This window comes from Phoca vitulina, unplaced genomic scaffold (assembly GCF_004348235.1).
Source record: "Phoca vitulina isolate PV1807 unplaced genomic scaffold, GSC_HSeal_1.0 scaffold4, whole genome shotgun sequence".
Taxonomy (NCBI): domain Eukaryota; kingdom Metazoa; phylum Chordata; class Mammalia; order Carnivora; family Phocidae; genus Phoca; species Phoca vitulina.
Window position 1 is genome coordinate 5,086,378 of NW_022589707.1, and position 13,018 is coordinate 5,099,395.

Genomic DNA, 13,018 nt, shown 5'->3' on the forward strand with positions numbered 1-13,018 from the left:
CATCCTGGACAGCGGCTGCAGTGTGTGGCTGGGGTAGGCGGGTCGGGGATGTGTGTGGAGGATAAGGGAGCGTGGGTTAGCGCAGTGCCCCACGTCAGCATCACGGCCAGCCCAGCGCCAAGGCAGCCCTCCCGACGCCCTGAACACACACAGCCCCTCCCTCATCTTACTTCCTCAACCTTACCTCATAGACCCCACAGAACATCGACATAAACCTGCTGAGGACAGCGGCACAGATGCTGGCGATGTGGACAAAGGGGCCCTGGGAGAGAGAAGGAGGGGACGGGTCAGGGGCCGGGGCCCAGATGGGAGGCTGTGTGGCATTCCGCGGACAAGCCTGATGGCTCTGGGCACTGAGCTAGGGCCCGAAATACAGCCGTGAGCAGCACAGAGGGTGTGCCCTCGGGAACTGCAGCCCGAGAGGAAGGGAGGGGGCGGACCAGCCTTTCAGCGACGCTCCGGGAGGAGAAGATGGGGGAGCGGGAGGGGAGGAGGGGGCAGGACAGACGAGGGTGCGATGGGGGGCTAGAGAAGGCGCGCTGGCGTCACAACTGACTAGTGTCTCCACTGAAATGAGGTTGTGAGCCGCGTGCGTGTCAGAAGGAAGAATGTTCTGGGCTGAGGGAACAGCAAGTGCGGCAGCCCTGGGACAGGAACCGCTTGTGTGGTTGAGGGGTGGGAAGAGCTTGTCACCCAAACACAGTGAACGGGGGCAGCTTGGGAGGACCGGAGACCAGACCGAGAGAAGCCAGATCAGCACAGGTCTCCCAGGCCCCGGGAAGAAGCTGGGATTTTATTTTAAGAAGACTGGGAAGCCATCGGTAGTTCCGAAGCAGATGTCAGCGAGTACTGATTGCATTTTGAAAAGACTGGCTGCCACGCGGATGCCGACTGTCGGGACGCAAGAATGCACAGGAGCGGAACCTTGGAAAAAGCACAGCCCCTCTCTGGGTCTGGGCTTCTGCATATTAAAACAAGGAAATTGGTCTGGAGTGTCTCCATGGTAGTGGTCCTCAACTGGGGGAGATTCTCCACGCCCCCCCCCCCCCCGGCGCCGGGGACCTTTGCCAGTGTCTGGAGATACTCTGATTGTCAAAACTGGGGGGCACTACTGGCATCTAGGGAGTAGAGGCCAGGGGTGCTGCTAAACCTCCCGCAATGCACAGGACAGCCCCTCGGAACCAAGAATTACCCAGCCCAAAATGTCCACAGTGCCCAGGCTGGGAGACTCTGCTCTAAGTCCCTACCAGCTCAGATGCGTCTGTCATTCTGCCTCAGGACTAGGGCCTCCCTGAGTATTGATTTCCCCTCCCTCGCGCCCCCTGGCACTGGCTCTCCCCGCGCGCCGGCCCCCACGTCTGCTGCGAGAGCTCCCTCTGGGCTCAGTGCTGCCCTCTGCTGGAGCATCGGTGGACCTACCTCCTTCCCTACAGGAATGCCACTGCCCAGCCCCGCAGTCAGGGCCACAACCTTGGCCACAAAGGCCTTGAGGGTGAGATATTCCTTCAGGATGACCCCACGGAGTATTGTTTTCATTTCAGGGATTCCAGAGCCTACAACGGTCAAAGAATGATCATGTGCAACTTCCAGCTAGAGGTTCAAAGGGAGATGAACGCCCAGACAGTGGACATGGCGATGGGGGTGGGTGGGGGGGAGAGGCAGTGGTGGGGGGATGATGGCAGAGCAGGGGAGAGGGCCGTCAGTAGGGCTGGGAGAGGGAGGAAGTGGACTGGAAAGGTCTGCAGGCCAATGAGATTGTGCTGACCGCATGACATGGGGAGGAGGGGGCGCAATTCTCACCAACAGCCTGGGGAGAGATGAGGTGGCAGAAGAGGGCACTGAAGAGGATGAGAGTTAGTGGGAAGGTGACCCAGACCAGGTACTGCAAAGGCAGGTTGGGCTGCATCTGGTAATAGGTCCACTTGTAGGCTGCAGAGACACGGGCCCGGGCTCAGTCCCAGGGTGGCAGGGATGTCACCGCTCCCCCACGGCTGCAGCACACCGGTGTGCCGCGAGCGTCCTCATGCTCCGGCAATCCCGTTTGACCTCATGAGATAGTACTGTTCTCATTGTGCATGGGGGAACCTGAGTTGTGAGTGGTGACGTGACCTGTTCAAGTTCCCACCTCCTGTAGGAGGGGGGGGGTCCGCGGCCATGCTGCCAAGCCCACTTGCACAGGCACATTGTTAGGGGCTGTGCTGGTTTGCCCAGAACTGAGGGGTGCCTGGCACTCAGGGTGGTCAGTACTCAAACCAGAAAAGTCCTGGGAAAATGGGGGATGAGCTGGTCACCCGATTAGAGGGGCACTGTCAGCTTGGGTGGTAGCAGGTGAAGGGGCAGGAGAAAGGGCTCTGGGTCCAGGTTTGGTCTTGTCCTGGGCCAGATCTCCTCTGGGCAACACCCCCCTCCCAAAACACACCCAACTGGTCCTAGGTAGGAACTCGAGAAACAGCCACCGTGCAGGGAGAGGCTGAGCGTGAAGGGCCACGGTAAACCTACCCTGAAGGCTTTTGGCACTGACATAATCCATGCTCCAGCTAACCAGAGCCATAAGCAGTCCCAGGAGCACCAGAAAGATCCAGTCTTCTCCTAATTTTCTTCTCACCACATGTCCCAGGCGGTGCACACAGCCTGGGAAGAGGGAAGGGCAAAGAAGGGCAGCTATCCCGTCACTACTCTGGGCTCTGACTGAGGACTGGAGCCGAGGACTGGGGGGGGGGGGGGGGGGCTTGCTCTATGGCTCATTCACCAAGCTTCTTTCCACCTCTCTGCTGGCTCCTGCCCCGCCCCTTCCGAAGGCGCCCCAGTCCAATTCCCCATGGGATACTTGAATGCCTTCTAAAACTCTTGTTTCCTGGTGGTGGGTGGGAGGGAGGGAGAGTCGGGAACAAGGCAAAGTGGGAGCAGACAGGGAGAGATGCATTTCCTTGTTGCTTGGAGGAGGACTTCCGTGTGGATGTGGGGAGGGTGGAGGGCGGGCACATCCCAGTTATTCTCCTAGACTCTGCACCTCCTTCCATTCCAGATGCCTTTAGCCCTGAGGCCCCATCACCTTGACATTTAGAATAGTGATCCTCATCCTTGCTGTCCACGCTCTCACTGGAGCCCGTCTTCTTGGGCATCCCTGGGTCCTGCTCCTTGTCTGAGAATTGCTGTTTGTAATGGCCATAAATCTGGACACAGAGAGAATGGGAAACGTCTGTTTTGCTGGAGGTAAAAGGGATAGACAAGAGGGAAGCACATAGACCCACATGGAAAACAGCTTTTTAAAGTCTGAAGTAGTGACACAGAACTCTGCTAAGACTGGACATTAGCGTCAAATAGGTGTTTTGTATGTGGCTCAGCTTACAGTGCTTCAGCCTCTGCCTTAACTATCCCAGCCACCCCCTTCTCCGCACTGGCCTCCCTCCTAGGAATCCTGACGTGGACCCGTGAGGACAGACGAGCAGGTGACTCTTGGTTTCTCCGTCTTGGTGTGTGTGGCCTTTCTTGAGGCCCCTCAGATGCTCTGTCAAGCTCAGAGAAAGCCCATCCACCTCGCCTCCCTGTGCTCCCGTACCCCAACAGGAACCAGTCCCGGTAAGCGAATTCCCAGAGCAGGATAACTAGGCGCTCACAGAGTGTGGAGAGGGCAGAGCGGCACCCCTCCCATCAGGTAGCCCTCTGCTCTCAGCGTGTGCAGAGCACGCATGTTTGGGGCAGGGGGAACAAGGGCTCTCACTGCTTTCCTTCTGCCCTCCCCCCACTGCACTGGCTCCGTCGTCCGGGGCCAGGGTCAGGCCAGGCCGTGTTGCTGGTTCTGGGAGAGCCTGGGTAGGAGAGATCTGATTTCACAATATGAGCAGCAGAGTTTACGCCCCAGTTCTGGATAGGCGCACACTAACTGCCCGGCTCACGGCTGTTTCATCTTCTGGGGTGAGGTTAGTGACCGAGGGAAACAGTGTGTCCCTCCCTGCCCCACCTGGCCCCCGAGAGCAGACACAACCCATGCAGCTTAGGGCACCTCCTCCCACCTGCCATCTCAGTTGCCTCTGGCCCCAGGCAGGTGGAAGTAAGGGAGGGGGGACTCCAAACCAAACCCTGGCTGGGAAACACCTAAAAGAGCCAAAAGAGGGCTAAGCAGGGCATCAGAGTAGGGCGGGGGGAGGGGAGGGAAACCCAAGTCTGAAGGGGAGGCTGTGTCTGGGATTCATGAACAAAAACACCGGTGTATGGAGTGGGGAGGCTGGGCATGGGAAGGACAGCTGAAACAATGTCGACAAAATACTGATAATTGTTGAAGTTGGGTAAGGGGTGCTTGGGGATTCATTACACGGGTCTATTTTTAAGTTTGACATTTTCCGTAATAAAAATTAAACAGAGAAAAACTTAAGTCCAAACCCCTCTTCTTTGCTTTCAGGCCAACTCTACTTCCGAAATTAATTTACCATTCCTTTCCAACACGAAGCTCCATGCTAGTCTGCCTGGTTTCCTGTCACCAGAAAGTGCCTTTTCCTTGTTTTCACTCTCCCCACCCGGGTAGGTAGGTCAGTGAACACGGGTGAGAGGAGCCCCCTCGTCCCGGGCCATGAGCAGGGGTCTTTCTGTCCAATCTCATCCATTGTTCCAAGGCCAGGGCAGGCTCCAGCTTCCCTAGGAAGCGCCCCCCCACTCCTTCCACTCACCATCCCAGCCTCCCCTGACTGTCCCCACCCCCTACTGAATCCCCAGGGTTGCCTCATGTTGGACACTGACTAGGACTGAGGCGTGAATCCTATAGATTCTTGACCTGCAATGCTGCCACTCCTCAGTTCCCCGCCCTGTCTAGATCCCCCATCTAATCACTCCCGGACCCATCTTTAGCTAAAACACTTTTTAAAGTCTGGCTTCCCAGTCCTGACAGGATCCATCCTGTGACACTCCGCAATCACATTTCCTCACTGACCCTCACCTCCATGTCTATCCATGACAACCTCAGCAGCCTTCCTTTGCTTGTGCCCCCCATTTCCCCTTTCTAGATGTCTGCAACCCACCACTTCCCACTCCTGAGGGGGGTTATCCCTGGACGCCCCCAAAGAGCTCCCAATCCCCTGTTGCTGGGAGCGTACACCTCTACCTTCCCTGGGGCCTACCACTTAATAGGTTCCTTCTTGATCAACCTTCCCCCCCCAGAAGTTTGATTGCATTTCTTCTGCTCATTTGGACCCCGGTGTATCTTTGATCACTCATATGCAATTTAGTTTGCTCTACTTATCCCAGCACCTTTCTTCTGCTTTCTGCAGAAGTGTTTCTTTTTGTGTGTTCTACTGAGGGTCAGGAGGGAGAAATCTGGTGGGGTCTGCACAGGGGTGAGGGTGTAAGAGACAGCTTGCACACACAGAGGTGTGAGCTCCCACACAAATCACTCCATGCAGGTTATGTAAGCACGAGCTAGTCAAGCATGTGTCGCTGTACCGTGCCCCCCGAGGATTCAGTGTTCTCTTAGTCAGGGTTATATAAAACTGCATGGGTCTCTCTGTAAGTGCATGCTTAGCTGAGCTCAGCCCTTTGAAGGATTTTCATATTTTGAACACATTACCATGTACTTTTTTAAGTTAAAAGGTTAATACTTCTGCCTCTTTTCACCTAATTCCTAATTTCCCCCAATCCATCACACAACTATCTCCTTGATTCCACACACGCACGCCCACCCCACTTAGGACTTTACCTGCGTGGGGCGGGTGTTGGCCCGGGGGCCTGCATCCCTCCGGAGCCTGTGCTGAAGGGCCCCATTCTCGGAGGGCAGTCCGTAGCTGGTGCAGTGTTCAAAGGGCATATACTGGTACTGGGGAGCACTACCCCACCAGTTTTGTTCGCCCCCACGCCGCAGGGACCCAGCTGGCTCCATGTTCCCCTCCTGGGCCAGGCCTTGGCCTGCTTGCCCCCGTCCTCCCCCCAGTACAGCTCCTTAAGCCTGTCCTCTTGCCTGTCCCCAAGGCGTCTGGGGCAGCATGCCCACCCCCAGCTATTTATAGCCATCTCTCTGTCACATGACCCCCCCCCCCCCCCCCCCCGCCACATCTGATCTGCTTGGGGTCGAAGCAGGTGTGAGAGCAGTGCGGGGGAGGGGTTGAGAGGAGAACCTGAGGGACAGCCCCACAGGGAATTCCCTCAATAGGGCCAGCAGCACTGTCCCCTCCATAGTCACAAGGAGGCTTCCAGCCCCAAGCCACCGGGCCCTCTATAAATATCGCTCAGACGAGGATGGAAAGCAGCTCAGCATGCTCTTTTGGCCAAGGCTGTGTGCTCCCAGGGAGTGCCGGATCTGCCCCCAAGTGTCCTGCCCTCTCTTCAAGCGTGGAGAGGTGAAGGGTGGGCGCTGGATGGACTGAATCTAAGGTCTGGGAACACTGGTGGGTAACTCACCGGAGAGAGTAACTGGTGCCTCTCTGCCATCTTTTCCTGTTGGGTTGCTCCCAGCTCGATATCTTCCCAAGATTGAGTCCTCATCTGTTGGACCAGCTTTCCCGACCCATCTGATTTTCAGTTTTCTCCTCCAGCTCTGCTATTTCTATCTGCCAGAGGCTGCTAATGCTTTGGTGTCATCCCTTTGACCCCACCCTTATTACCCACTGGGTGTGGGAAACGGGTAAGAGCCTTGGGTTCTGGCCTTTCTCCCACTTCCCAGACAACTATGTCAATCACACCAGAAGCCTGGACTCTCAGGGAGGGACTGAGCTTCTATTTAGACTGTTGAGCACCTGCCTAGGTCTATCAGGGCAGGTTAGATAACAGGGGAGAAGGGGAAGTGGGCCAGGGGTATGGGGGAGGCCGGAGGTGGAGGGAAGGGAATAAGTTTATCTCATCACGAGCCCCACAAACATAAGATGACGGGGAAGTCCTCTGCTATTCTTCCCTTTCAGATCAATAAATAACTTTTGGCCAAGGCTGAACGACTCTATCTGGTGTCAGTTGTTTTTTTTTTTTAACTGATTTTCCTAGGACATTCCTTCCTCTGTGAACTCTTCACCTTAGAAGAAAAGTTACAAACATGAGCCAATGTGTAGTTTAGAATCTGTCGCCAAGTAGGGTCTGCCCCAGGATATTCCAAGTTCAGGGATGGCAGAATAAGGAGACCAATCATCTGGTCTATAATTAAATCTTGATCTCAGCTCATCGAAACTGTCCAAAGCAGGTGAGATGGATGACATTAAAAGCAGGTTGTCTGGTGCACCAGGCTGGCTCATCTGATGGAGCATCTGACTCTTGATCTCGGGGTTATAAATTCGGGTTCCATATTGGGTACAGAGATTACTTAGATAAATCTTTTTTTTAAAAATAAAAGCATGTTTTCTAACATAAATCCTATAGCTTGAAGGCCTATAATCCACCAGCAACGATTAAAAATATATGACGGTTTGAGGGACCGAAAGCTGTGACATTCACCTTCTCTGCAGGCAGAACATGAGAGATCTAAGGATTAGGTGTAAGATGAGAGGACTACTTTCTTAATAAGGAGAGTACAGTGCCAAAGTGAAAGTAGATTCTTTGGGGGGCTTTGGAAACAGAAAGACTGTCACCTGTTTGTGGAGTATGGCTCTCCCGAAGGTTGCTAGTTTCTATAGGGACTCAATAATCCCTAGAACACAGTTACTATTTCTTTACTATTCCTTAGAAAATCAGGACATGGTTACGGATTCCAAGATTTGAAGACAGAGATCAGTGGGACTGGGAAAATCCTCATTCCACCAAACCAAGTAGAAATGCCAGTTGCAATTCTAAAAACCAGATTCTAAAATTGGGAGGGTCAAGGAAATGTACAGCTGCTGGTGCTAGCAAGGATCTGTGAGCAATCATTTTGAGTTTGACATCAGAAATAGTTAAAATCTCATGGGCTACCATCCTCCAAGAGAACAAGAAAATAAAATGTAAACTATGACCACCCCCCCACCCAACAACCCATAGGTACCGTGCTTAGGGTCTTAGTTGGAAGATGGGTTTCTGGGGAGTTCTGTGAAAAGCTCCAAAATCTGGAAACAAATTTGTAAGCATGCACGCATTCTATAAGGTACGTATACTGTGTAAGGTAGGTACTCTTCTGAGGTTTTCAATAGATTTTCTTGAGGTCCATGATACTAAAAAGTAAAACCTATAGGCTTCTGGAATTGCTATTTGAAGGAAGGTTGTCAAAAACGACCATACAGCACACATGTGCAGGGGATAGTGTGTGTTGAAGTATAGGTGGGTGTGAACAAGCCAGCCCCTTGGCATCCCACCAATTTGAGCATGAACTTTCTGGGTTACACCCTTGTTTTCAGACCTCTTCAAATCTGGCCCCCCAGCCCACTGGACGACACACCATTACACTCTTTTAAGGGCTTCCGGCCGTCACTTTCCCTCTGCACATCCAGCCTAGCACCGATTCCACGACTACCTACTTTCTAGTTTCACCTAGGCAACTGTGACCCTCTTCACCCCACACTTTCTCTCTAGATGTACTCACTGGTAGTCATTTCTCCTCTACTCCCCATTGGACCCTGCCCCCCAGATCTTGACAAATCCTTGGTCCCTTCCAAGGCCTACAGAAGGCCTTCCTGATAGCGCTGGACAGGTCTCTCTCCCTTCTGGTTTTTCAAACATGATACACTTCTGCCTATTCTCTACCTAACCGACACAAAGATGGAATAGCCTTTGGTCTCAGGCTCATTCTCCCAGTTTAGTGGGAAATATCCTTTTTTCCCAAAAAAGTGAGGGAAGAAAAAAAATTTCACGCTAGGAAGTCCCAGAAGCAATACTGTCAGGGAGGAGCATATACTCAAGCTAACATTTTGTTTCACATCCTGACCTCGGTTTCTACAGAAAGGCAGTAACTTAGGGGGTTACGGTAATAAAAGAATGCATGCAAAAAACTTTACCAGTGTTAAGCACTGAGTATGAATGCCTGATACCGAACTGAAGCTCAGTGTGCCCAAGTTAACGATTCTCAAGCTTCTGTAAGCCGCTCACACCTGCTAACACTGTGTCATTTGTCTACCACGCATATTTAATCCTCCCGGGGACCCTTTAAGGGAGAAACAATTTTCCTCCTTCTTAGCTAGGGAAACTGAGGTTCCATGAGGTCAGGTACCTTAGCCAAGCTCTCCAGTATCTCAAAAGGCTGAGCCAGCATTCAGAATGTATTTAATTCTAGAGTTCATGGCCTTAAAGCTACATTTCTAACTTTTTTGTGTATTTGAAGTCTTTGAGCCTCATTTCCCTCTTCTGAAAAAAAAACAACCACCAGGAAAATGACTAGCTCGTGGGCCCACAGGGAGGGCTGACTGGGAAGGGGCAAGTGCTCCCTCGGCTGTGGCCATCATTACCACGTTCCTCCTCCGACCAGACACCTGCCCTGCCCCCCCCTCGAATCACAGCTCTGCTCTCTTGGCCGGCGTTTCCTCTTCCCTCTTACAGGAAGCAGGAGGGAGGAGAGCAGCAGAGAAGGGCAGCCCCCAGCTCAGGGAGGGGGATAATTTTAGCAGAGAATCCCTGCCAGCGGTAGCAGGGGGGAAGGGAAGAGAGCTATGAAATTCAACCTGATACTCTCATTCAAGGGCGGGGTGGGTAGGACACACAATCCGGGTCAGAAACCAGCGCCTCGCTCTGTAATTCCCAAACATACCACACCTCCAGAAAGCTTGCCTATCCTGGAAATGGGCACTTTGCTTACTCCCACGGCTCCAGTAGTATCTTAACCTCTTCGAGACTTTGCATCTCTCCCTCCCCTGAGGACAGCCCCTGCTTTCTCCTGCAGCCAAGCAGCGTCAGCAGGCTTTTCACGCCTTGCCTGTGTTCTTCAGCCAATTCTCCTCCCGCCACTTGCTGATATGCTTCAGCTCAACTTAATCTCTTTTTGTCTTCCTCCTCCTCCGTATCTCCCAACCACTTTCCCCCAGGTCCCACCGATGCTTCCTATACCAAGATGTTCTACAGAATTTCCCATCTCTTGCTAAGCCTCCATGGCCCACATGCACTTGCACACTCGCCTCTCCAGGCACACACTTTGGACATACTGCACCCCAAGAATTTCCCAACCTACAGAGCCCACTGCTTAGATCTCTTTCATGCTGCTCTGAGTTCTCTTACAGTCCATGTCCACTCTAGAAAACCTTAAATCCAACTTGGGACCATGTAGATTCTATAATCCTCACCATCCTCCAATTCCAGCCCAATCTCTTTCTCCAGCCTCCATCCCCTAATTTACATAATCCAGAACCAACACTGCTTGCTAATGACTCTTAGATCTCCTCTGACTTGAGAAATCCCAGTATGCCAGCTATATTTTGGGGAGTTACCTGTGACCACGACATCTGAGATGGGCCCCCACCTTTATATGGAACAAGGATTATGGCAGCAAAGGAAGGGTGTTCAGCTCTGGGTACACCTTGGGAGGTGGTGAGGAATGCTGTAAGGGGCCAAGCAAATGAGAATATGTGAGCTTCACAGGATTATCTGTGGAAAAAGAGATGTCAGGCACACATCAGCAATAAATATGAGCATTTATTTGGCACCTGAAGGCAATATAAAATCCTGGCAGTGGGAAATGGAAACGTTCTATCACCTAAATGCTTCCGTATGATACTGACCCAAGGGCAGGACTCAGCACCACGTCTCCAACCCCTCGGCTCACAGAACAAGTATTACTGAGCACCTGAACCACTACTGGCTGAGCACTGTGCCAGGGACCTCGGGACACGCAGAAGACGTCGTCTGACACACGACATCTGTCTTCATGAGCTAGGAGTTATCAGTGGATAAAACTAAACACACAGAAAAACCTAGAGTATAAATACTAAACTGTGTATATTGTTTAAGGGAAATTTTGTCCAGAAGTAGGATTCTAGCTAGGGTTGCTTTCTTCCTTCCTTCACCCAAAAACATTTACTGAAGACCTACCATGTGCCAGGCACTGGGTATATATTGGTGAACCAAAGAGACAAAGAGACAAGGTTTCTATCCTCAGGGAGCTTACACCCTAGTAGGGGAAACAGAAATGAACAAATGAAGCAAGCAAATACGTGATTATAAATCATGCTAAGTGCAATGAAGAAATTAAACAGGACGTAGTAATAAAGAAACATGGAAGATTATTTAGAGATAGAATGGCCTAGGAAGGCCTCCACAAGGTGGCACTTAAGCTAAAAGTTGTGAGGAATGGAGCTCAGTAGACCCCAGGAGAGTATCTGCGATGGTCCAGGGCAGGAAAGAGCTCAGAATGTTTGAGAAACTGAGGATGGCACCAGGGCAATCACTTAGAGGGAAATCAGCCTTTATGAGGTTCAAGGGGAAGGTAGGTTAGGAGTTTGCACATTACTTCAGGTGTAACAGAAATCTTAGCAGGGAAGTGACATGATCAGATTTGTATTTAAAAACCCCAAACCAAAATCTGTCATATAGAGATTAGATTGGCGGGGGCAAGAATGGAAGAACAAGAGAAGTCCCTGAAGAACAGGAAAAGCACAATGTATGGCAGATACAGAAGGCTTCTAGGGGATACAGCACATACCGCGACAGCCTCAGATGGAGACCCGGGAGAAGGGAAAACAGGCCATATAAAATCAAAAGGGGATTTCATACTGAAACAGAAAGCAGGAACAAGCCACTACATGACATCCGTGAGCAGCCGAATGATCCAATTAAGTAGTATTTTAGACAGATTTGGTGGCAGCAGTAACCAGGATGAGATGAAGGTGAAAGGGGAGAAACAGGAAGTAGGGAGATAACTACTAGGATGCTTTTTTAGAAAAGGACATTTCAGAGGAAGCAAAAGATAAGGTGACAGATTACAGAGTATGAGGAAGCATACCACTCTTATCTGCCTCTGCTAACACTCTCTGCTGAGGTTCATCTCAGTCACCAAACTGAGAGTAACTGATTAAGAAAACTCTGGAACTTCCCTGGGTAAAGATCAACGAGTTCCAGGTATAAGGTATCCAAGCTGTAACCTCTGCTGAGAGGCTGGATTCCTCGAGCCCAAAGGAGCCAACTGTGGAGCGGAGAACCCCGGCCTTCCACTGGGTAGCCTTGTGGTCCCGACCACACCCGTGGCAGCAGTGTGCCACCAGTCCTGTTGGCCCTTTGGAGGCAAAATGAAAAACGTCTACGTTGAATCAGGACACCTTCCAAACTCTCAGTCTGGGATAAATGGGGTTGGAATATGAAAGAAAAAAAAAGACAGGAGATGGTCTCTGAAACGTCTTAGCTAACGTAATAAAAGCAATTACCAAAGTGCTGTCCACCAAAGCCCTAGGGCCAGGAAGCGAACACAAGCAGCGGGAAACCCGCATGCCCTCTCCCGATAAAGATGCTGTGTTCGCAACATCATAGCCAGGCTGCTCTGCTGTCGCAGCCGGTCGGGCCAGAGCCAGCTCTGCAGGGAGGGAGCCGCCACAGGAGGGACTGGCCCGTGGCCCGGCGTGCCCAGGCGGAGAGGACAGGCGTGCTCCACAAGCCCCAAGGTTCCCAATCCCTGAGGGGGAAGAGAACCCGTGCGCCGGAAGAGGAGAGGCCCCATCAGGCCTCCACGCGGCAGGGCCGTGGGGACGGCGTCACGTGGGAGGGTGGCCCGGGAACAGGTAGAGGTGGCGGCACAGGGTACTGCAGTACTCGGACATCTCCTTGCAGCGGTGGAACTCCGTGCCAGGGGCGTAGCCCTCACGCTCCTTGATGAGCGCGTTCACCTGCAAAGACAGAAACCCACGGTCCCCAGGCTGAGCCTCTGGGCGCGAGAGGCAGGCTGGAGATGATGACAGACGAGGGCAGGGCGGAGGGCGGAACCCAAGCAGACGGAGCCCAAAGGAGGCGACTGACCTTCACGAGCATGTCAGCCACGTGCATGTCACAAGCCCTCTCAGAGAACACCTGGGCGAGGGCCTCGATGTACCAGGAGCCCCGTTTGGTGTTTCGCATGGCAGCGGTGCCTGCAACAAGGACGGAGGCCCCCACGGTGTGACGGTCACGGCTGGACGGCCAGACTCGACTCCACGGCACCCTGCGCCCTCCCCCTTCAGAGCCCGGAGGT

General features: G+C 52.6%; 2 protein-coding genes across 2 annotated transcripts in view; both read right to left on the reverse strand.

The window, feature by feature from the left end:
- The window catches only part of CLCN1 (chloride voltage-gated channel 1), a 28,399-nt gene extending 22,533 nt beyond the window's left edge, over nucleotides 1-5,866 (reverse strand). Inside the window, exons 1-6 of the mRNA XM_032401145.1 lie at nucleotides 5,687-5,866; nucleotides 3,053-3,173; nucleotides 2,500-2,631; nucleotides 1,801-1,929; nucleotides 1,420-1,553; nucleotides 185-262 (exon numbers count right to left, since the gene is read on the reverse strand). Coding sequence (XP_032257036.1) covers nucleotides 185-262; nucleotides 1,420-1,553; nucleotides 1,801-1,929; nucleotides 2,500-2,631; nucleotides 3,053-3,173; nucleotides 5,687-5,866 — 774 coding nt within the window. The remainder of the gene's footprint in view (nucleotides 1-184; nucleotides 263-1,419; nucleotides 1,554-1,800; nucleotides 1,930-2,499; nucleotides 2,632-3,052; nucleotides 3,174-5,686) is intronic.
- A 4,143-nt stretch (nucleotides 5,867-10,009) lies between these two features.
- Nucleotides 10,010-13,018, reverse strand: part of CASP2 (caspase 2) — a 16,211-nt gene continuing 13,202 nt past the window's right edge. The window contains exons 10-11 of the mRNA XM_032401420.1: nucleotides 12,808-12,917; nucleotides 10,010-12,677 (exon numbers count right to left, since the gene is read on the reverse strand). Of these exons, the coding sequence (XP_032257311.1) occupies nucleotides 12,546-12,677; nucleotides 12,808-12,917 (242 nt within the window). The 3' untranslated portion in view covers nucleotides 10,010-12,545. The remainder of the gene's footprint in view (nucleotides 12,678-12,807; nucleotides 12,918-13,018) is intronic.